Here is a 22,220-nt window from a genome sequence, read left to right on the forward strand (position 1 = left end):
TCATCACCCACTTGACGAAAAACGAAAGACGTGAAAATAGTGCAACTATAAGTGTGTACATAGCTGGGGTGAGCAGGTTTCATAAAGCTTAAGGTTATTGGCTAGTGTATGAATTATAGGGCGGTGGTAATTTGGATGGATTTGCACATTGATTAATCATGTTTTTTTTTTATACAAATTAAGTTCGTATACTACAAGGAAGGGAGAATTTCAATTAAGGGCTAAACTAAACTAAACATATCGAGAAATCAGATAAGAAATAATCAGAAAATACAAATTAAGTTGTTATACTACGAGGACTCGAAAATTTCAAATAAGAGCTAAACTAAACTAAACATATCGATAAATCATTAAAAAAATCATCACAAAATATCGTGCATGAAAAGTTACTTGTAGAATTGAGACAATTAGTAAAGTAACAACATGAGTTGCGGGATCTGGAACTCAACAATACCAAACAAAATTAACGGCGAGCCGGAAATTTTGAAAAATGACAGTTTCTCAATATGTATATATAAAAACGACCTACGTTTATTAAAATAGCATAACACAACAGTGTTGTATTATTACATATTTATAGCAAATGGAGGTTATTTTAAACAAACTATAGAAATAAGCTAAACCGGTAGAGACAAAGGCAACAAAACATGATTTAGGTCACATCAGGATTATTGGAAGACACGAAAGCCCGATCAGAAAAATAGATTGGTTTTTCGACGAGAAATTGAGCCAAAGGTATCGGATTTTGCACGAACCCCTCGACGAGGCAACAGTTTTTCTTATGCTCTGCCTCAAATCTTTACAGAATTTAAGAAGAATCAATATATATGTATTTTGAAAAGGAAGCAAAAACATGAAAGAAATGTTTCTTTTTTCCTTATATTCTTTTCTTTTTTAGTAGATATCTTGTGAGACGGTATCACGAATCTTTATCTATGAGACGGGTCAACTCTACCGATATTCACAATAAAAAGTAATATTTTTTCATGGATGACCCAAATAAGAAATCCGTCTAACAAAATACGACCCGTGATACCGTCTCACACAAGTTTTTGCTTTTCTTTGTTCATGGTTTAATTTGTTCAAGCAGTATCTTATTATCTATGGAAAAATAAATATAAAACTGTTTATTTTGACGATCAAACTAGATTTGATAAAAACAAGTGATTGTTTACGAGTTAAAAATATTTTTTTGTTATAAAGACATGAAACCAGCGTCTGTTGGGAGAACTAGGGGAAAAAATTCTTATTAAAATGGCTAAAAATTAAATATCAGTAGTAGATAATATTTCTGTTATATTATTTTCAAGTTAAATTAAATACAAAATAACATATTTAACAATCAAATTGTAACATTTTTATTAATAAAGATTAAAGAATGGATTTAAATTGTAATGGAATTAAAGAAATAAATTAAGTTTGGGAAAAAAATAAGTTATGAAATATTTGCCATAATATAGTTTATTATAAATTATGACAGAAGAAAAATGATGTGAAATAAATGACATAAGTAAAAAAAGATGGAATTTTTGGTTAAAATTATTTTTCAGAAAATATGATTAATAATATAAATATCAAAATTTGTTGGATATATTATTTTACATTTCTACTATATTATATTTTAGTTAAAATTATTTTTGAGAAGTGGTGAAAATTTTAATTTAGAATTAAAATAAGAGTAAGTGACATTGTTGGTTTTATTCTGAGGAACAAAAAAGGTCTTGGAAACAAAAACAAATATGACAATATGTTTTAAGAATCTCGGACAGAACCAATGTTATAACAGAAATAACTGTTCTTATCATATGGCACACTTCAAACAGGTGCAAGTGTGCAACTCCTAAAACTAGTCTCACGCATTACAAATCAAAGTAAAAACAGCATTTAAGAGTAACATCGTCGCCTTCCACGACTATGCCCTGATCCCTTACTCTTAAAGGGAGAAAAGTGATCACTTATTACTCTCATCTTGGATCGATTCTTATATTCTCGCGATTTAATAGCTCCGCGCATGATTCTTACGTCTTCACATATCTCTTGTCTTGAAAGGGAAGCTAATCCAGGCAGAATCTCCTTTCGAAAATCTTTCATTCTCCTACCTCTTTTCAACTTTGTTCCATGATCCTTTTCATTTGAGAAGTTCACTTCCAATGGAGTAGATGTCACACTATACGCGTCTAAGCTGATCTCCGGTTGCTTCAGCACCATTGACTCGTATGACTCAGATGAACATTGTGGCACGTCCCTTACAACATTTGAGATTTCTCTTCTTCGAATGGAAATAGGAACATATTCTTGATCCTTGGCTGAACAAGCTGACGAGAGATACAAAAGTGAGACAGCTCCATTTTTTACCGAATTATCAACTTCTGGCAACTCGTTATTCTTTTGATTGGAGGCTTGAAATTTCCTTTTGGGTTTAGTTGAAGGTATAGTACTCTGCTGACATAATTTCTTGGCAGGAATAGAGGACTCGCGATCTTGGAATGTGGTAGATGATCTATCCATAGGAACACCACATTGCCCCTTCTTTATGTTGCTAGATATGTCCTCCGGTGTCATATCAGACTTGCTTGAGATGGGAAACTTATTGCTCCCTGCACCTTCAGCTAATCCTTGACTCGATTCACGGGCATTCACTTCATGCATAGATATCTTCTGACAGCTTCTGTGGGGTAACTTTAGCTTGAATGCTGTATTGTCACTGCAGCTGCCGGGTTTTTTAGATGTGGATGGTGGTCCACAAATCGAGGAAAGTTCAACACGATTAACTTTACTGGAATCTTTGCTTGGAGAAGTTGCCAATGTTGAATCCATCATCTCTTGCTGATCTGAATTAAAAGAATCATTCGAGCATTTTATCTCTTGTTCGTTTCTACTGAGGCTCGAAAAGGTACACTTTGACGTATAGGATAGCAAGGGATCAATTGAGTTGAAAGGCAACTCTTCCGGAAGAGCTCTGTTAAGGTCCAATTCAACCACTTCATGAGAAGTAAATAGCTTTCTCCTCGTTGACTTAACTTTGCATGTGAGATCGTCATGGCGTTGTTCAACCCCTGCAGAAGTAGAACACAAATTAAATCGAACTAAATAAAATTATCACGATGTTCTATCCTCGATTGAGGAGCCGCAGAAAATCTTGGAGTAAAGGACACACCTTGGATTGCCGGTTTCTTATCCTGAAAATTTGTTCTGAAATCTGCCAGCGGATTGATTCTTGCATTCCAGTAAAAACCATCATTTTTCCTACTCCTTGCACAGCTACTGCATTCAAGGTTGAGCTTATAATCAGAGAAAGTAGAATATTCAGGCGATGTAATGGTAACTAAATTGCCCTCAGAGGTTTCAATAGAATTCTTTGGAATCTTGTAGTGTTGAGAAGGTGAACAAATAATCTGATCCTCCCGAGATTTTTCAGCAAAACATACTTTCCAAGTTTCTGTATTTATACTCAGAGAGAACTCAAGTTCTGCTGTGGGAGATACTCTAATATTATCGAATTCACACTTCATTTTAACAAATGCTCCAGTAGCAACACGCCCACACTTCTCATATAGAATGTCTCCACTGAGATTAGTGTTGAAACTGAAAGGACGTTCCAGATCAGGTCTTTGCTCGGGTTTCAAGCACGTGCTGGCATGGTCTGGCAAAAAATTGTCCTTCATATGTCTTGGCATGCAAATCTGACTGCTGACTCTTTGGTCCATTTCTTGCATGAGTATCTTTTGAACTTGATATAGCCGATGGAGCTCAGTAACCTAAAAATCATGAACAAATCAAGAAATTCAGTGAAGCAAAAATTTCATGATTTCTCAAACGTGAACAAGATGTGTGACATGTTAGAGCCAATTAAACTACCTGGTTCCTAAATATGTTATCCTGTCCGACCATAGTTTGAGCTAGAACATTTTGCGATGATTTGTCAAATCCTTGCAGCAAATTCAGTTCAAAATCACCTTCTCTTATCAACATCCTCACCTTGGATCCTTCAGGCTTTCATGAAGGAAATTTATGAGAATCTTCTATAATGTAATATAAACTTGTGGTCATAGCTTCTCATACCGACATAAAATACAATGGCAGAACCAGCAAGAGGATAACAGCAAATATAACACATATTATTATCATCTTATGCAATTAACGATCAAAATTCTGGGGAGAAACATGGGACATTAAACTGTTGAAGTAATTCTATAAAACAGAACAGAATGCATTTTTATGTCATCTACATGTATATTCTGAGAACAGGACTTGATGAGTGTGAACGAAAAGAAATTGTCAATGGTTTAGTTTATTTAACATTTTACCAAATTAAAAAACAACGCCAAGGCAGCCCGGATATTCGAAGTGCGATGGTTGATTTTATGATATAACTCAAATATTGAACCTCGCAAAATTTCTACATCTATCAATTTCCTCCAATTAGAACACTTGTGGTGTGCTTATTGCAAAACGCATGCAAAACTGATCAAGACAAGAAAGGTCAAAATGGCTCAGGATTTTGAAAATGGGAAACCGAGGATCGACAAGGGAGGACTTGGAGTTTAGAAAACCCGTAGATAAAATTTGATTTTTTTCCCTATTGAACGAGTAACACCCTATCTCCTTTTAAGTCCCCCTTTCCAAAAGACTTCACCTTTAGCCCATCAGTTCACAATATGTGATTCTTTATTCAATACACCAAACAAGATTAATTAACTCGAAATTAACGACTGTTTTTTTTCCTTTCCATTTTTATTCTACAAAACCTTTCTCGCATTCCAAACTATAGTTCAAGAAAATCATAGTAATCTCCTTAGGTACAGGCAAAGAGATATCTCAGCTGGCCAAACAGTTCCAAGTTGGTACCGAACATAAAACAAAAAAAAAGGGATAAAAAGCAAAATAAAATAAAGGTTGACAAAGACCAAGACGATTTCGGGTTATTCACAATAATATATAACTAGGCAAGGCTTCCTTTATCCACTACTGTAAATATACAAATAAAGTCAACACAGAAAAACGAAAGGAACATGTAATTTGCTGTAATACCCTGTTTGGTTGGATATCAAATACTCCGATCAAAAATAAGATTTCGACAAATTCTTGATTTTGCTTCTGGGTGTCAAAGATCAAAGCAATATGCACAACACCGGAAACAGAAGATGAAAACAAGAGCAAAATCACTCAAAACTTGTTAATAAATTTCCCCATCTTCTAAAATTCTGAAGAACCATCAAATTTTATTCCAATAGAATGTGAAACCATGGAAACATGTTTCCGCCGTTTCCCGGATTTTACCAAGTTATATACAGGCAGTGTTCTACAATATACATATAGATAAAGAAAAAGAAAGAGATTAGACTTACAGAAGAGAAGAGGAGATCGAGACACAGGGAGCGCTAAAAAAAACACAAGGCGGAGACTTTAGCCATTGGGAGTGTAAAGGGCACCAAACAAACCATATTAAGAGATTCTACAACATAGAAATAAATGCTCTACGCAAACACGCACGCGTCCTTCACGCATGGGGAAGAGAAAATGGGTCAAAAAAAATTTTAGAAAGAAATGAAAGATCGTGGGATGGATTCAGAAAACCAGCGGTAGGGAAGGAATGGTAAGAAAAATTCCTTCTTTATAGGCTCTGTGAAGTGATTTTATGTGATTGCGATCTACGCATATTTCATATCATTTTGTGCTCCTGGGATTCTCTCTCGCTGTGTGTTTTGGGTTGGTGTCTTACATATATATATATATATATATATATATATGTGTGTGTGTGTGTGTGGATTATTTATTTTGCAGGGAGCTTGCACTTTATTGGATTTGCTGGAGTGACAACTCTAGGATTTGCTGCGACAGTTACTACTGCAAAAAGGACAAAAGTGTGAATTCATTTCATACAATAAATTATTAGGAATAAGTAAATAATAGAGTCAGATGTTTATTCGTTAAAAATATCAACTTTATTCATTTTTATAAACTTTATAATAAAAAAATATTATTATTTAATTATAGATGATCTAAATAAAATAAATATCTCACGAAATTGACCTATTAGACCCGTCTCACAAATTTTGTAAATTATTGTATCGTTAATTAAATAATGAGTAGATCACATCTGAAAAGATTTGAACATTTCAGTTTATCTATTAATACGTAAATTGTGTCAATACTTTTGTAAAAATATTTGTTAAGCTAACACCCTTATGAAACAAATTTGAACATTTTAGTCTATCCGTTATATTTTTTGAACACACAGACCTCTGTCTCTATGAGAAAATTATGTCAAATATCAATCAACGTTTTTTCATGTATTTGATTTTTTTGGCATTCAATATAAGATTTATTGTCGCAATTAAATCTAAACAATTGTGGTAAGCTTTGATTTGTAGTAGAAAAAAAGAATTTTGTGAATTTAATTGGCTAATATGTTGAACAACTTCAAATCTCGTTGAGCTAATACTATTATAAATAAGGGTATTGGTTCAATATCTTAGCCAATTAATTCCAAAAAATTTCATCTTCTATTACAAATCAAAGTTTCTTGCAATTTCTTCGATTTAATTGCATCGATTAATCTTATATTGAATGCGAAAAAAGAATTAAAAAAATGAAAAGACGTTGATAAGTATTTGACGTAATTTTATCATAGAGACAGCGGTCTATATGAAAAAACATATGGACTAAAATGTTTAAATCAGTTGTATGTATTAGCTCAAAAAGAATTCTCACACGAGTATTATCACAATTTACATATTGAGAAACAAAAATGCTCAAATCCGTTGCACATATGATATTAGTTTAATGATAATTTCCCTAATGAAATTATCTCCAGGTGAGAAAATATTTATTTATGTGAGATTAGTTGACTGAATCTATATTTGGAGTGAAAAAAAATGTATTTGATATAATAAATAATAAAAAATTTCATGGTTCAGATTAAATAGAAGATCCTTATCTCAAAATTAACCCGTCAAACGGCAAAAACTGTTTTCGTTGAATAATTAACTAATGATTTGTGATATCATGTTTTGAAATATTGTATTTTGAAGCTAATATAAAACGAAGTTCAATATTAATGACATTTACGTACAAATAAATACAATTGCTATTGAAAAAAATTATTTGGGAAGGAAGTGAATTTGGGATTTGTACCAATCTATATTTCTCTATATAATAACTGATTTTCCTGTATGTTAAATGAGTTAAAAAGCAGAAAAATCGACTGGACGTTGTGTGCATGTGTGGATTAGTTTAGATAACGAATTTAATTACATTTCATAACTTGAAATTAATAATTCCGAAATATTCTGAAACTTTATTCTAATAAAATGAAAAAAAATACTCCATATCCTATGATTAATAAAAAAAAACGTTTTTTCCCTTGCTTGGTAGCCCAGGTGAGGTGCTTGGTCGAATAAAACTTTCGAAAAATTTAAGGTAAAAACTTGTGTGAGACGATCTCACATATCGTATTTTGTGAGACAGATCTCTTATTTTGATCGTATATGAAAAAATATTATATTTTATGCTGAAAGTATTATTTTTTATTTTGAATAATTGATAGGGTTGATCCGTTTCACAGAAAAAGATCCGTGAGACCGTCTCATAAAAGAGATCTGCTCAAAATTTAAAACAATCGAATAAAATTTTATAAATTCAAATTTTATTGAAAGGAAGGGAACTAACAGAATATTTGATTTTGTAACAATTTGGACAGGTTAATCCTTTTCCATTCAAATAAACTAAAAAATTGACAATATAAATCCACGCACACTAAGGAGCTTTGAGAGAGGAAGGCAAAATGGATCTTATACTTTGCTTGTTTCACGATCCAAATAATGATTAAAAGCAAAACAAAACAAATATATTATTGAAAAGTAAGAGAATATTCGAAGGTGTGTTAAGTTTCATTTTTAAAAAAAAAAAATTGAAATAGGGCTTTTCTGATTATTTATTATATATTTGTCGAATATTTGGTTAGAGAAGTTAATTGACCAAAAAGCATATTGTTTGATTATAAAAATTATTTAAAAAAAAAACAGTTTTATCTGGAAATTTTTTTAGTTTTATTTAAAAATAAAAACAAGTTTTATTATCTAAACTATCTATACTATTCTATTAAGTTTGAGACACTTAAAATAACTAACTTTGGTGTCATGAACTATTTTAATAATTATATATTTTAATAAAATGTTAAAACTTTAACGTAAGTCATATGTAGTTCAGCTGATAGAGTCATTATTGTTTTAGAAATTAAGTTGTAGGTTCAAGTCTTATTGAAGTCATTTTTTTATTCTTTTATTTTTCTATTTATTTTTTAATTTATATATCAAAATTTCAGTGTAATCTCTCACTATTTCTTATAATTATATTTTGATCCCTATTTAAATATAAACCACATGAATTACAAAAAATTATATTTTGATCCTCATTTAAATATAAACCAATTATAAAAAATATTATACAAGTACGTGTGCGTCGGTGCACTAGTTTATATTAACGTGGAAATGACTTCTATTTATTTATTTAAAAACAATTTGAATGAACTTTAATTATCATTATACAATAATATGAAAATGTAAAGAATTTGGAAAGCAAAAGGCTAATTGCACCAGCCGGGAATCGAACCCGGGTCTGTACCGTGGCAGGGTACTATTCTACCACTAGACCACTGGTGCTTGTTGGTAAATAGCTGAATTTATTTTATTTATTTCAAATACAATACATTTAATCACTTTCTACCCTACAATGAATTTTAAGTTTTTAATGACAACCCATTTCACATTCATCCAAGTTTAAAATCTCTTGCTTACAAAAAATTAGCTTTAGAAATTAATTTTGTCTGTTCAAATGAACATTCTCATTCCAATATCATATAAATCATAAGTATAAAAATGAGATGTAAATGTTCATTCCATTATCACATATTCTCTTCTAGCAAACATGCCTTTAGTTTTTAATTGCAACCCATTTCAAATTCATCCCAGTTTAAAATTTGTTGCTAAAAAAAATTATCTCTATTCAAAGGCAACCTAAATATGCATTCAAAATCAAGAAATATTAAATTTATCACATTTGTTTCAATGTGAATGGAGTTGCTGAATTTCAAATCACCATCTTTTGACAATTTGTTTGAACATATTACATATTGATATAGAAATTATAATGAATGTTTTCAAATACAAATAGTTCCATTTCACTTATCCTGACTCCATATCCGACCATTTGGGTTTCTGTACTAGAAATCATCTCATCGCTGGTTCGATTGCGTATAAGCTAATTAATCGCGTATTCTCCATTTCTTCTCCTTTTAATTTGCTTCCTTTAAGGTCTTAATGTATTGTTGTGGTCTAAAGAAAAGCGATCATCCACTTTAGAGCACTCAAAAATTCAATCTGCGAGGACCCTCGGTATAGAAAGGAGTCCCGCAAAGGGGCGAAAGATAGTTATGATTTAAAACCTATTGAGAAATACTGTCGTCAATATCTAACATATATTTTGGTTATGATTTTTGAGTAGGTCTCTTGTGAGACGGTCTTACGAATTTTTATCTGAGAGACGAGTCAAACCTACCGATATTCACAATAAAAAGTAATACTCTTAGCATAAAAAGAAATATTTTTTCATGGATGACCCAAATAAGAGACATCTCTCACAAAATACGATCCGTGAGACCGTCTCACACAAGTTTTTACCATGATTTTTTTATATTTATGTAAATCTAAAATATAGCAATTGTCATGTAAATTATTAGTTTAATTCAATCGAGTTATTCTGAATACAATGAAAAATTGATTGATTTTTTCAAAATATTTTTTTGCACAAAAACTGATAAATTAGGAAGTAATTTAAATTATCCATAAATGTATTTCAAAACAAATTTTGTAAAAATAAAACTAATTATTACATCATCTAACACGATCTCTATGGCTACTTCAAAATTTTATTAATCTCCAAAGAAACTATATAATAATTGCGATTCACATACCATGAAATAAAAATCAAACGTTTTTCTAATTTTCTGACGTAGTTTCTAAGCTCAAAAATACCCAAAATATCGGCATACATCCTCTCTTAGCAATATAATTTGATACAAAAAGAAGAAAAACAATCTACAATTACATGGAAATAAAAATAAAAGTCATTGATCTGCAAATTCTTCGATTCTTGATTTGATCCTCTGCAAAGTCCCCTCGACTGCAATGTCAAATGCATCTTTCTTACTTCTCAACCCCAACGAACTCCCATGTTTTCTATACATTAATCTGGGAATCATCTCGACCAATTTTTCCCTCATTCTCCTAACTTCACTTCTTGGTATACTAATCAATACATCAATAATTTTCAACCCTTTAAACACAACATCTTCCTTTGATATAAACACAGAGAATTCATTGTACTCCTCCTCTGCTAAGTGCCACCCGTACTGCTTTTTCGCGGACAAATCCTCGAAAAAAACCAGTATACAACCGGCAAGAATGCCATCAAAAGTCGAACGCCTAGTCGGCGTATCCCCCGGAGGCTGCAGGCAGAAAATAGCCTGCAGCATTGGCTTCATCACCTTTATAGGATCATGTTCACATACCCCATTTGAGCAGTCAACAAATTCGCAGAACTTACCGTATCCAGTGCCATTAGCATTCATATTAGTGCTATTATCACATTCAAGCCTAATGCTTCTTCTGATATTGGGATTAGCGGAAATCCCACCTCCAGCAGCGAATAACATCAACGTGTTTCTCCTAGATTTCCTCACCCTATTGATCCACGACTCTAGATAAGCTAAATTTGGAGGGTGAAACGAGGTCGGGTATGGGATTGCTTTTTCTTGCCATGGGTAAGCCCTCGATTCAAGTGTCAACGCCGTGACATTGAAAAATTCAGGCAATTCAAGAAATGAGGTCCCGAAAATGGGCGGATCGTTCGATAATGGCTGGCTGAAATCCCACGCCGGGCGTGCCATGACCAAGAAATGATCGTGGCCCTGATTCTTTCTCCATACCGAAGGGTTGTCTACATGAACTAAATAATGAAACAAATCCAAGCCATGGTTGAAGCTGGAATTGACTTCAGGGCCGAAAAGGTATTTCAAGCTATCGATCCCAGCATAATAAGGGATGTAAACTGCGTTTGCGAGATTCGGATCAGAGGTCAAACAAGGGTATTCAAGCATACGGCGGTGGAAGATGAGTTCAAGCATAAAAGGGTCGGTTCTGTACCAGCTGTGGGATTTGTTGTGCGTCTTCTGGCCGAGGCCATGGTTGGAGAGATAAAGGCAGAAATCGTCGAACAGAGGATATTGGGAGCAGTTGGCGAGGAGGTGGAGGTTGAATTGGGGCGGGAGGTGGCGGATGTGGATCCATTTGTTTGTGCAGTCAGATTCGGGATCGGAGTCTTGGGATTTGGTGGCGGCGGCAAGGAGGAGGAAGATGGTGGTGGTGAGTACAAGGAAGAGAGACGGCGGGGGCTGAGGAGGTGCTGGTCGTGGCATGGTGGTTATTTATGGTTGGGGAAACAATTTGTTGGGTGAATGAAATTGAATTCTACGTGGTCCCATTTTTACCGCGGATAGATCCTGTCGGTGATTATTGTAACTTTGTAAGTGGTCTCATCACCGAATCTAACGGATAAATTACAGTTCAGATTATTTATTATTACTACGTAAATAAAAGCAAAGTTTTTTTTCATATTAAAATTTTTTTATAAAAAAATATTTATTAATATTAATGTATTCATTTATATTAAATATTTGAAAAACAAATAAAAAAATACATATTCTTTTAATTTTTTTAAAATACAAATATGAATTTAATGTTATTTGAAATCAGTTGAGCTATTGAAAACTTGAATATTTAACCTCTTCGACTATTCCAGATAACCTAACTAATTTATAAGTTCCTTTATTAATAGATTTGGATCCAACGATTAGTCAAATCAAATATTATTTCTCACTACCCCCTCTGAGATTTGGATCCAACGATCAGTAAAATCAAATAATGTTATTTGAAATCAGTTGAGTTATTTCTCACTGCATTTTCTGAGAAATCATACTATGTAGGTAGTGCTCACGGATTTTTGACAATTCATAAAATGTTTGTATGTAAGATTTTATCCAATAATTCAGCTTTAGAACCCTGAGTAGCTCAATTATTTTTTAATCCAGTTGGTTTTCAACTGTCAGGTCGGTAGACTTAGATATCAGATTAAACTTCAAACGATCTATCTTACAAAACTTTCGGTGTAGCTCATGTCTAGTTTAACTTAGTTCAATTTAGTTCATTTTCAGTTTAACTCAGTTCGTTAAATTAACAAAACTTAATTGATCCAAGAGTTAATAACATCACCTTATAGTTCTCAAAATCATCTTATAGTTCTGCTTGTTGTGATTGAATGATATTATTGAGATGATGTTAAATTCTGAATTTTTTAATTTAATAATTTTTTATTTTTAAAAATAATTAAAAAATACAATTATAGATAAATAAAGTTTAAAACATAATTAAAAATTACACATAATTTAAAAAAAACTAAAATACACATAATTAAAAATTATACATGATTAAAAAGTCGACGAATTCTAATGTGCATTTCTATGTAAACTCAAAATATAGTCGGTCAAGTTCTTTTGAAGCGTGTGGTGCAATTCTCATTCTGAATGTAAACACATCCTCTTTACCAGATTTTTTTTTTAATTTTCCATATATTTTTTATGATTTTAAAATATTTTTACATTTTTAATATTTGGTATTAATCATGTAAGTTGATCTTCAGCTACAATATCATCCCAACTAAGAGTGGGATTGGGTAGTAACCTGTTCCATAACTTCATTACCTAATTTTCGTCCCGATGAGAATTGAGAACATTTTCTTCTCCCAATCTTGTACCCGACACGTGTCAGGACCCCAATGTTCGGGATCATGTTGGGTAAGAAAAAGATATCCTGATAATTTTTTTTTTCATGTGGATGTTTTATTTAAAAAACTAAAATAAAATCTTTTATTTTTAACAAAATTTAAAAAATACTATTTAAGAAACTTTTATTTCTGAAGGGAAACAATCGTTAATTAAAAACAAATAAGATTAAAACGTTCCAGATTAAATTACAAAATACATGCAAATTACAAATTATCGGATAAATTTTGTTAGATAGATGAAGGCCATATTGCATCCCTTATTCTACATATTTTATAATTAAATAATTATAAATATGAATTAATTAAATTAATAATATATATTTTAAAATAATATCTAAGAATAAATGTCATTTCGTGATTCTATTATTCGATCATTTCAAAAATAAACAATAAAAAATTATTAAGTCCATAATTAATTACTGTATTGGCTTATGCCCAATTATTTTAGTCCAATCTATTAAGAAAATTATTAATAAAAATATTTATGGTCGGGTCGAGAATATCATTCGGATGAGATTTTATCCTCAATCCTTCTCCCGATATTAACATGATCGGGAAAACATCGGATTGGGATTTTTTGCATGACATAGATAAGACGAGATTCAGGATATATAAGTCGTGATTTTGGAAAATTGTCACCCTAATCCCAACCACTAATAATTATTCTTTAATTTTTTTAATTTTTTAAAAACAACAAGATAAATATTTGATGCAACCCGAGCGAAATGGACGAGTCGGGTCAGGTACTCTGCTGGGTTTGTGATATGTTAATGTTAGAAATATGAGTTGGACGCTTGAATTGAATCTCGTGACTCCTCGATCCGATTGGAGATATCTGCGAACAGGAAAGTAACCATGTGAATGGGCGTCGGAGGGGTAGTCCGGCGTGACCACTCAGATGCTTAAGTCAGCAGAGTACTCAAGCAATAAAACCAATGTAGCCAAGGGATGGCTATGTGATTGGTGTGGAGAGTAAATGAGATTATTAAATATGTGAGTTAATATCTGAATAGAGCGTAAATGCAAATGAAGAACCTGATACTTATAGTAGAGGATGCAATGATGACCTCGTTTTTTGTGTTTGAGCATTAATGATAGTAGGGTGGCTGATTATACCCTATTATTCTGACATGTCAAATCTTACACTAGTCACGTTCAGCACACTTGATTTTATCAACAATTAATGTCATTGTCAGAGATAAGTAGGCTGTGCATGCTTTACCAAGTTGGCGCCATTAAATGCTTCACTCATATCGAGGTGGCCGAACAGAATGCCTCTCGGGTAATTAAAGAAGAGCTCGGGTATTTCACGTCTCGGGGAAATCATGTCCCGGGTGGTCCAATGGCTCAGGGCATTAACCCATTTTGTCATGCTACCGGCCTGAGAGCATCCCATCCTGGCCCGGGCACCAATCATGGATATGCTCTATGGCCTGGGAAGTCTCAGGGCCTATCCATGACCCGGGACATCCCGGGGCATCATCACTCCTTCCTTAATTAGTCGGGCTAGAGTCCACTCGCTGTCCCGATTGGTCTCGTATGCCCGGTCAGGAAAATCGCCTCCTTACTTGGTATTTTTTGGGCCGGTTGTAGTGTATTGATACGTGGATATTGCTGACGTGAGCCCTAAACTTCAACCTTATCCAAAACGTTTTGTATTCCCGAGGATGATCATTATGATACTTCCGATATCTGTGCACGTCTTTTTAGCTACTTGGTACAACTTCCAATACTCATCCTGACCGTTCATGCATTCAAAGATCAACAGTCGTGATCAACCCATTCCTCCTATATATAGCAACCCACCTATTTTTTAACCGTATCAGCAAATTATCATCCGAGAAATCTAATGGTAGGTTCAAGTAGCTCGAAGACTCCTGAGGTGGCGGAGGAATTCATGAAAACAGCTCTGAAAAGACAAAAGATGTAGCTGGAGGATGAAGTCTTCCACAAAGTACTTCGATTCTGGGAGGAGCTGCAAGGACTGCAGTTTCTCTACGAGTGCGGAGAAGCTACCACTCCCCGACTGGTGGCGAAGCTGGAGAAATATCGGGAACGCCTACACGTTGCCGAGACAGTGGATCTCTTTGGAGATGACTATGTTTACCATCTGATGCTTCACAAGGAGAGGAAGATTCTGACGAACATCACCGACTCCGCTAACTTCCTCAAGACGTCCACTGGAGAAATAAAAAGGTGGATGACCATGTGGATGTTCTTTGTAGAGGAAGAGTATTTCGATGTAATCCGCAGAAATGCTTTTAAATAAGTAAAATGCTTATCTAGTTTATCTCTGTTCTTTACTTGGCTGCAAGGATTTAATTTCATCAGTTGATGCATATATCATGAATTGAATAACCGACAAAACTGACTGACCTCAGTCGAAGATAAATAACGGATAATCGACAAACCGAAATGCCGGGACCTCACATATCCCGGTCTTAGAATAAGGTGCCGGGGCCTCATATTTCCGGGCTTAAAATAGAATGCTGGGCTTTCTCATAACCCAGGCTAAGAATATGGTGCCGGGACCTTATATCTCCCGGGCTCAGAATAAGATGCCGGGGTTTTGTGTCACCTGGGCTTAGATTTTTCGTCGGTTAGGGTTCTCGGGTAGTCCACGAGGTGTCATTATGGCGCATGCTTTTAGCATTTATATTACCGAAAGTCGTTTCATATTCCGAGAACTCGATAAGTCTGGCACATTGATATTCGTGTGCGTCCTTTCATCTGTTCGGCTCAACTTCCAAAATTAATCCTGAACGTTCACGTGTTCATAGATCAACGGCTGTGATTAGCTCCCCCCCGAGTAAATGAGAAGCGTTTTGATTGGTTCGAGACCTTCCGCCTTCCTCAATATTAAATGCCACTTTCCTATAAATAAGATGGTAGAGATGAAAGGTGACCATCAATTCAGTATGTCGAGTTCAAGTGATTACAGTGCTTGCAGTAGCACGCATGTTCTAGTAACAAACGAAATGCGTCCTCATCTGGAGGATCTGAAGAGGACCATTGAAGAGTACATCTGGGTGAAGGTCATGTCTACCTGGTACAAGATTCAAGACCTCAACAACGCGCACCAAAATGGTTTGGTTCTTAATCGTGCCCAAAGAGCAAGGGCGAGGAAATATAAGCGAGAGTTTGAAGTAGATCGAGTTGCAAATCTTGCTACTGATCAAGTTCTGCTGCATGCGATGCTGTGGAAGGAATGACATCAGCTGGACAAGATTTTGACTGCCGAGTCCTTTACCAATCTTCGGATTCATGAATTGACCGATTGGATAACTAGGTGGCAAGACTCTGTATCTTCTATAATGGATGTCATGACATGGCATCGAACATTTTCCTAATAAAATTTCAATTATCGTACTTTGTTTTTTTTTGGTTTTTTGTTTTTCTTCTGCAAATGAATCAATGCAAATTGGATAATATATAATCGGCAAGTAAAATTGACATGCCAAGACTTAATGCTTCCTGAGCTTAAAATAAAGTGTCGGGGCCTCGTATCTCCCGGGCTTATAGATAAGATGCCGGGTTCTCACGCCACCGGGGCTTGTGGATAAAATACCGGGCTCTCCCGCCACCCGAACTGGTAGTATTTCGTCGTTTGGTTTTCTTGGGCAATTAATGCGATGTTAGAATGAAGCGTCCTCTTCTGACAAGTTGTCAGTATCTGTTCGTATTCCGAGCAGATAAATGATCATGACGCCTCGATTTATGCTTCTGTCTTTTCAAATATCCCGCCTAATCATGTCGCTCAATTTCCGAGGCTGATCTGGTCCGTTCGATTTGTTTTAGATCAACGGTGTAGATCACCTTTCTCCCCTATATATAGTAGATGACTGATTTTCTAAGAATCATTTGCAAATTCAAACGTGTAGCGAAGCTCTGCCAAATTCCTCTCTCGAGCTTTTCCGTTGCGTAGATCTTATTCCAGCGACCCTTCCGTTCATTGGCTACCGGTCATCATCTTCGTTTCTTCCTAGTAAGTCTCTTCTCCCTTCTTTACTTCCTTAGCCATGTCAAACTCTACCTCCTCTGCTTCTGGCCAAAATGTCAGGGGTCGGTCAGAAGATCACTCCCAGACTTCTTCCGAGCAATCTGCTCATATCCCCATACGTATTCTTATTTCTCGTTCCCGACCCCTCCAAAAATCTAAAGCTTCTTCTTCTCGACCCTCTGGCACCCAGGGTAAGGGGAAAGACCAGGTAGCAGGGCCCTTGTGGTTCTCTACTGTGACTTCTACCCTTCGGCCGGGTAGTATAGAGGAGCTAAGGTCTTTAGGCACTATCCCTTCCAACTACAAAATCAAAATTCCCGGGCCGAACGATCACCCAGACACCCCTCCTCCCGGCTACCACGCTTTCTTTCTAGAACAACTTAAGAGCGGTATTCGCTTCCCGGTACATCACTTCTTTGAAGGGGTGGCCCGATTCTTTGACCTTCCTCTTAAACATCTCCATCCTAATGCTTTTCGCATTATGGCTGCCACTTTTGTTCTGTTTCGCATGAAACTTATTCCTATCAACTCTCCTATCTTTCACTATTTTTATTCTTGCCGGTTTAATGACGGGGTCTTTTCTTTCATGGCCCGAATGCATTACCGGTTTTTAACTGACATCCCTTCCTCTTTGAAGGGGTGGAAAACAAAATTTTTCTTTCTTCAGTTCCCGACTCTGCCAACCTGTGCTTTGGGCTTCCTGTCTTCTATGCCCACACAGCCTGAACTTCCCCGGGACTTCAAACTTCTTCCCCCCTTCACCCACGCCTGGGATACTTTGGGGAAACAATCTTACATGTCCTCGGTGCTGATCGGGAGGGGGGGTGGCAATCTGGTTCATTATGAGATCGGGTCCCAGCCCCAGGACCCTGTGGATCGGATTATTGATGAATTTGATCAACCCGAGTCGCAGGCTGGTAAATTACTTTCCTTGGTCTACTCATCTCTTGTATGATGTGATTCTAATATGTCGATTTACGATGCAGCTGAAGAAGATATGATCAGGGCAAGTCTTCAGGAGGCTGCTGCCAAAAGAAAGGCCGAGCAGAAAAAGATCCGGGCTGAGAAGAGGGCCCGGGAAATTCAAGAGGAGGAAGAACGCCGAGCCCAGGCGGCGGCTGAGGCCCGGGAAATTGAAGAAAGCCAAGTCGAGGCGGAGGCTAAGGCCTAGGAGGAAACCACCTCTCCCCAAGAAGAATCCACCTTCTCGGCTGTCGAGGAGGAACCGGGTCCTCTAAATTCGCGAAAGAGAAAGGCCACCCAGGAGCCAATCGCGGAAGCGGTGGTGGTGGTAGAGGATGAGGTTGAGGAGATCGCCCGATCTCCTCCTATGACTGGTTCTTCTGCTGGTCCCTACGGGAGAAGGCCCTGGATCCTACCCAACATCTTTGGGGATGATATCAGCTCGGATCTCGTCAAAATGATCCGGGGCCTTCTGCGCCCTGACGAGGTGGCACACCTCCAGGGAGTTCATCCCAATATGCTGCTCTGCGAAGGAGTGTCTCGGACCTTCTCTGTAAGTCCATAAAATGGCGCTCTTTTACATTACCTTCTCTGATTTTTTATGTTTCAGGGCTTGCAGATGCTCATACATTTCTACGAGCGAGTGGCCCTAGTAGCAAAGGGGGCTAATGCTCAGGCTACCTCAGCCCGGGAGATGCATGCTAAACTCCAAGAGGAGGAACCGGGCAGCTGAAGAAGATATGATCAGGGCAAGTCTTCAGGAGGCTGCTGCCAAAAGAAAGGCCGAGCAGAAAAAGATCCGGGCTGAGAAGAGGGCCCGGGAAATTCAAGAGGAGGAAGAACGCCGAGCCCAGGCGGCGGCTGAGGCCCGGGAAATTGAAGAAAGCCAAGTCGAGGCGGAGGCTAAGGCCCAGGAGGAAACCACCTCTCCCCAAGAAGAATCCACCTTCTCGGCTGTCGAGGAGGAACCGGGTCCTCTAAATTCGCGAAAGAGAAAGGCCACCCAGGAGCCAATCGCGGAAGCGGTGGTGGTGGTAGAGGATGAGGTTGAGGAGATCGCCCGATCTCCTCCTATGACTGGTTCTTCTGCTGGTCCCTACGGGAGAAGGCCCTGGATCCTCCCCAACATCTTTGGGGATGATATCAGCTCGGATCTCGTCAAAATGATCCGGGGCCTTCTGCGCCCTGACGAGGTGGCACACCTCCAGGGAGTTCATCCCAATATGCTGCTCTGCGAAGGAGTGTCTCGGACCTTCTCTGTAAGTCCATAAAATGGCGCTCTTTTACATTACCTTCTCTGATTTTTTTATGTTTTCAGGGCTTGCAGATGCTCATACATTTCTACGAGCGAGTGGCCCTAGTAGCAAAGGGGGCTAATGCTCAGGCTACCTCAGCCCGGGAGATGCATGCTAAACTCCAAGAGGAGGAACCGGGCAGCTGAAGAAGATATGATCAGGGCAAGTCTTCAGGAGGCTGCTGCCAAAAGAAAGGCCGAGCAGAAAAAGATCCGGGCTGAGAAGAGGGCCCGGGAAATTCAAGAGGAGGAAGAACGCCGAGCCCAGGCGGCGGCTGAGGCCCGGGAAATTGAAGAAAGCCAAGTCGAGGCGGAGGCTAAGGCCCAGGAGGAAACCACCTCTCCCCAAGAAGAATCCACCTTCTCGGCTGTCGAGGAGGAACCGGGTCCTCTAAATTCGCGAAAGAGAAAGGCCACCCAGGAGCCAATCGCGGAAGCGGTGGTGGTGGTAGAGGATGAGGTTGAGGAGATCGCCCGATCTCCTCCTATGACTGGTTCTTCTGCTGGTCCCTACGGGAGAAGGCCCTGGATCCTCCCCAACATCTTTGGGGATGATATCAGCTCGGATCTCGTCAAAATGATCCGGGGCCTTCTGCGCCCTGACGAGGTGGCACACCTCCAGGGAGTTCATCCCAATATGCTGCTCTGCGAAGGAGTGTCTCGGACCTTCTCTGTAAGTCCATAAAATGGCGCTCTTTTACATTACCTTCTCTGATTTTTTTATGTTTTCAGGGCTTGCAGATGCTCATACATTTCTACGAGCGAGTGGCCCTAGTAGCAAAGGGGGCTAATGCTCAGGCTACCTCAGCCCGGGAGATGCATGCTAAACTCCAAGAGGAGGAACCGGGCAGCTGAAGAAGATATGATCAGGGCAAGTCTTCAGGAGGCTGCTGCCAAAAGAAAGGCCGAGCAGAAAAAGATCCGGGCTGAGAAGAGGGCCCGGGAAATTCAAGAGGAGGAAGAACGCCGAGCCCAGGCGGCGGCTGAGGCCCGGGAAATTGAAGAAAGCCAAGTCGAGGCGGAGGCTAAGGCCCAGGAGGAAACCACCTCTCCCCAAGAAGAATCCACCTTCTCGGCTGTCGAGGAGGAACCGGGTCCTCTAAATTCGCGAAAGAGAAAGGCCACCCAGGAGCCAATCGCGGAAGCGGTGGTGGTGGTAGAGGATGAGGTTGAGGAGATCGCCCGATCTCCTCCTATGACTGGTTCTTCTGCTGGTCCCTACGGGAGAAGGCCCTGGATCCTCCCCAACATCTTTGGGGATGATATCAGCTCGGATCTCGTCAAAATGATCCGGGGCCTTCTGCGCCCTGACGAGGTGGCACACCTCCAGGGAGTTCATCCCAATATGCTGCTCTGCGAAGGAGTGTCTCGGACCTTCTCTGTAAGTCCATAAAATGGCGCTCTTTTACATTACCTTCTCTGATTTTTTTATGTTTTCAGGGCTTGCAGATGCTCATACATTTCTACGAGCGAGTGGCCCTAGTAGCAAAGGGGGCTAATGCTCAGGCTACCTCAGCCCGGGAGATGCATGCTAAACTCCAAGAGGAGGAACCGGGCAGCTGAAGAAGATATGATCAGGGCAAGTCTTCAGGAGGCTGCTGCCAAAAGAAAGGCCGAGCAGAAAAAGATCCGGGCTGAGAAGAGGGCCCGGGAAATTCAAGAGGAGGAAGAACGCCGAGCCCAGGCGGCGGCTGAGGCCCGGGAAATTGAAGAAAGCCAAGTCGAGGCGGAGGCTAAGGCCCAGGAGGAAACCACCTCTCCCCAAGAAGAATCCACCTTCTCGGCTGTCGAGGAGGAACCGGGTCCTCTAAATTCGCGAAAGAGAAAGGCCACCCAGGAGCCAATCGCGGAAGCGGTGGTGGTGGTAGAGGATGAGGTTGAGGAGATCGCCCGATCTCCTCCTATGACTGGTTCTTCTGCTGGTCCCTACGGGAGAAGGCCCTGGATCCTCCCCAACATCTTTGGGGATGATATCAGCTCGGATCTCGTCAAAATGATCCGGGGCCTTCTGCGCCCTGACGAGGTGGCACACCTCCAGGGAGTTCATCCCAATATGCTGCTCTGCGAAGGAGTGTCTCGGACCTTCTCTGTAAGTCCATAAAATGGCGCTCTTTTACATTACCTTCTCTGATTTTTTATGTTTTCAGGGCTTGCAGATGCTCATACATTTCTACGAGCGAGTGGCCCTAGTAGCAAAGGGGGCTAATGCTCAGGCTACCTCAGCCCGGGAGATGCATGCTAAACTCCAAGAGGAGGTGGGTCGTTTGAATGAGCTTCATGAGCATGTGTTGGCTCGGGAGAGGGCTGTTTGAGAGCAGCAAATGAATCTGATCCGGGCGGAATTTTCCGAAGCCCAAGTAGAGACACAGGCGGCAAAGGACGAAGCAGAGTCCTACCGAGTCCGAGCCGAGGACCTCCAGGCTGCTGTAACCCTCCTTAAGACTGCTCAGGAGGAGCAAATGGCCAGCCTTTTGAAGTCTCATGAGTTTAAGAAGGTGGTGGCTGAGAAGACCTTTCCATACTTTGAACAGGGCTTCAACAAGTGCCTGGAGAAATTTGAGGAGGCAGGCTTAGTTTCCAGCCGACCGGGAAGACTTTCCAGACCTGGAGAAGGCAGCCGCATCCCTCCCGGATGATGAAGAAATAATTAAGGAGCCGGACGGGCAAAATCCTTAGCTGATTAGGATTTCTGTCTGCTTTTTTTTTGTATTATTCCCGGGTTTCCGGACACCTTGTAAATATCTTCCCTTCGAATGAAATATCCTTTTCTTGCATTTGATAATGCTTCCCAATATTTCCAGAATTGTAAATTAACTTGAATTCTGTATTAACTCTGAATTTTATCAATCATTAACCAATTTATTTCTCATAGCAAAGACCTGAGGTCCTAATATGAAATTAATCTTGATAAGCAATCAGGGTGTAAGTTACTGGACTGGTTTCCTGGGATGGATAGACGACCAGGGTATGGATCCCTGGACCAAGGTACAGTTCCTTGGGCTCTGTAGATAACCAGGGTGCGAGTCCCTGGGCAGGGTACGGGTCCCTGAACTTGGGATATAA

General features: G+C 38.6%; 2 protein-coding genes and 1 non-coding gene across 4 annotated transcripts; all 3 read right to left on the bottom strand.

Moving 5' to 3' along the window:
• Positions 1–1,719: 1,719 nt before the first annotated feature.
• LOC142542812 (uncharacterized) lies at positions 1,720–5,710 on the bottom strand. 2 transcript variants are annotated; one of them, XM_075649642.1, is made up of 4 exons: positions 5,349–5,710; positions 3,859–3,993; positions 3,158–3,758; positions 1,720–3,056 (listed from the first exon to the last, which is right to left on the bottom strand). In XM_075649642.1, exons 2-4 carry the CDS (start codon positions 3,970–3,972, stop codon positions 1,885–1,887), a joined length of 1,887 nt encoding a protein of 628 aa, XP_075505757.1. In that variant the 5' UTR covers positions 3,973–3,993; positions 5,349–5,710; the 3' UTR covers positions 1,720–1,884. The 2 variants fall into 2 exon arrangements, with proteins under 2 accessions (XP_075505757.1, XP_075505759.1); XM_075649644.1 differs by having other exon boundaries at positions 3,859–4,022.
• A 2,882-nt stretch (positions 5,711–8,592) lies between these two features.
• Positions 8,593–8,663, bottom strand: TRNAG-GCC (transfer RNA glycine (anticodon GCC)). Its single transcript has one exon. It is a non-coding gene; the product is annotated as a tRNA-Gly (tRNA).
• A 1,379-nt stretch (positions 8,664–10,042) lies between these two features.
• On the bottom strand, positions 10,043–11,516 carry LOC142542813 (putative xyloglucan galactosyltransferase GT19). The gene has a single exon (XM_075649645.1). The coding sequence runs from the start codon at positions 11,474–11,476 to the stop codon at positions 10,127–10,129; it is 1,350 nt and encodes a 449-aa protein (XP_075505760.1). The 5' UTR covers positions 11,477–11,516; the 3' UTR covers positions 10,043–10,126.
• Between the last annotated feature and the right edge of the window lie 10,704 nt (positions 11,517–22,220).

Source organism: Primulina tabacum, chromosome 4 (genome assembly GCF_025594145.1).
Source record: "Primulina tabacum isolate GXHZ01 chromosome 4, ASM2559414v2, whole genome shotgun sequence".
NCBI lineage: Eukaryota > Viridiplantae > Streptophyta > Magnoliopsida > Lamiales > Gesneriaceae > Primulina > Primulina tabacum.

Excerpts from the sequence above, each read along its gene's own strand:
- LOC142542812 (XM_075649642.1), bottom strand. The coding sequence starts at position 3,972 with ATGTTGATAAGAGAAGGTGATTTTGAACTGAATTTGCTGCAAGGATTT. Across the intron at positions 3,759-3,858 it reads ATAACATATTTAGGAACCAG|GTTACTGAGCTCCATCGGCT; the intron begins GTAGTTTAATTG and ends CATGATTTTTAG. Across the intron at positions 3,057-3,157 it reads TAAGAAACCGGCAATCCAAG|GGGTTGAACAACGCCATGAC; the intron begins GTGTGTCCTTTA and ends CTACTTCTGCAG.
- LOC142542813 (XM_075649645.1), bottom strand. The coding sequence starts at position 11,476 with ATGCCACGACCAGCACCTCCTCAGCCCCCGCCGTCTCTCTTCCTTGTA.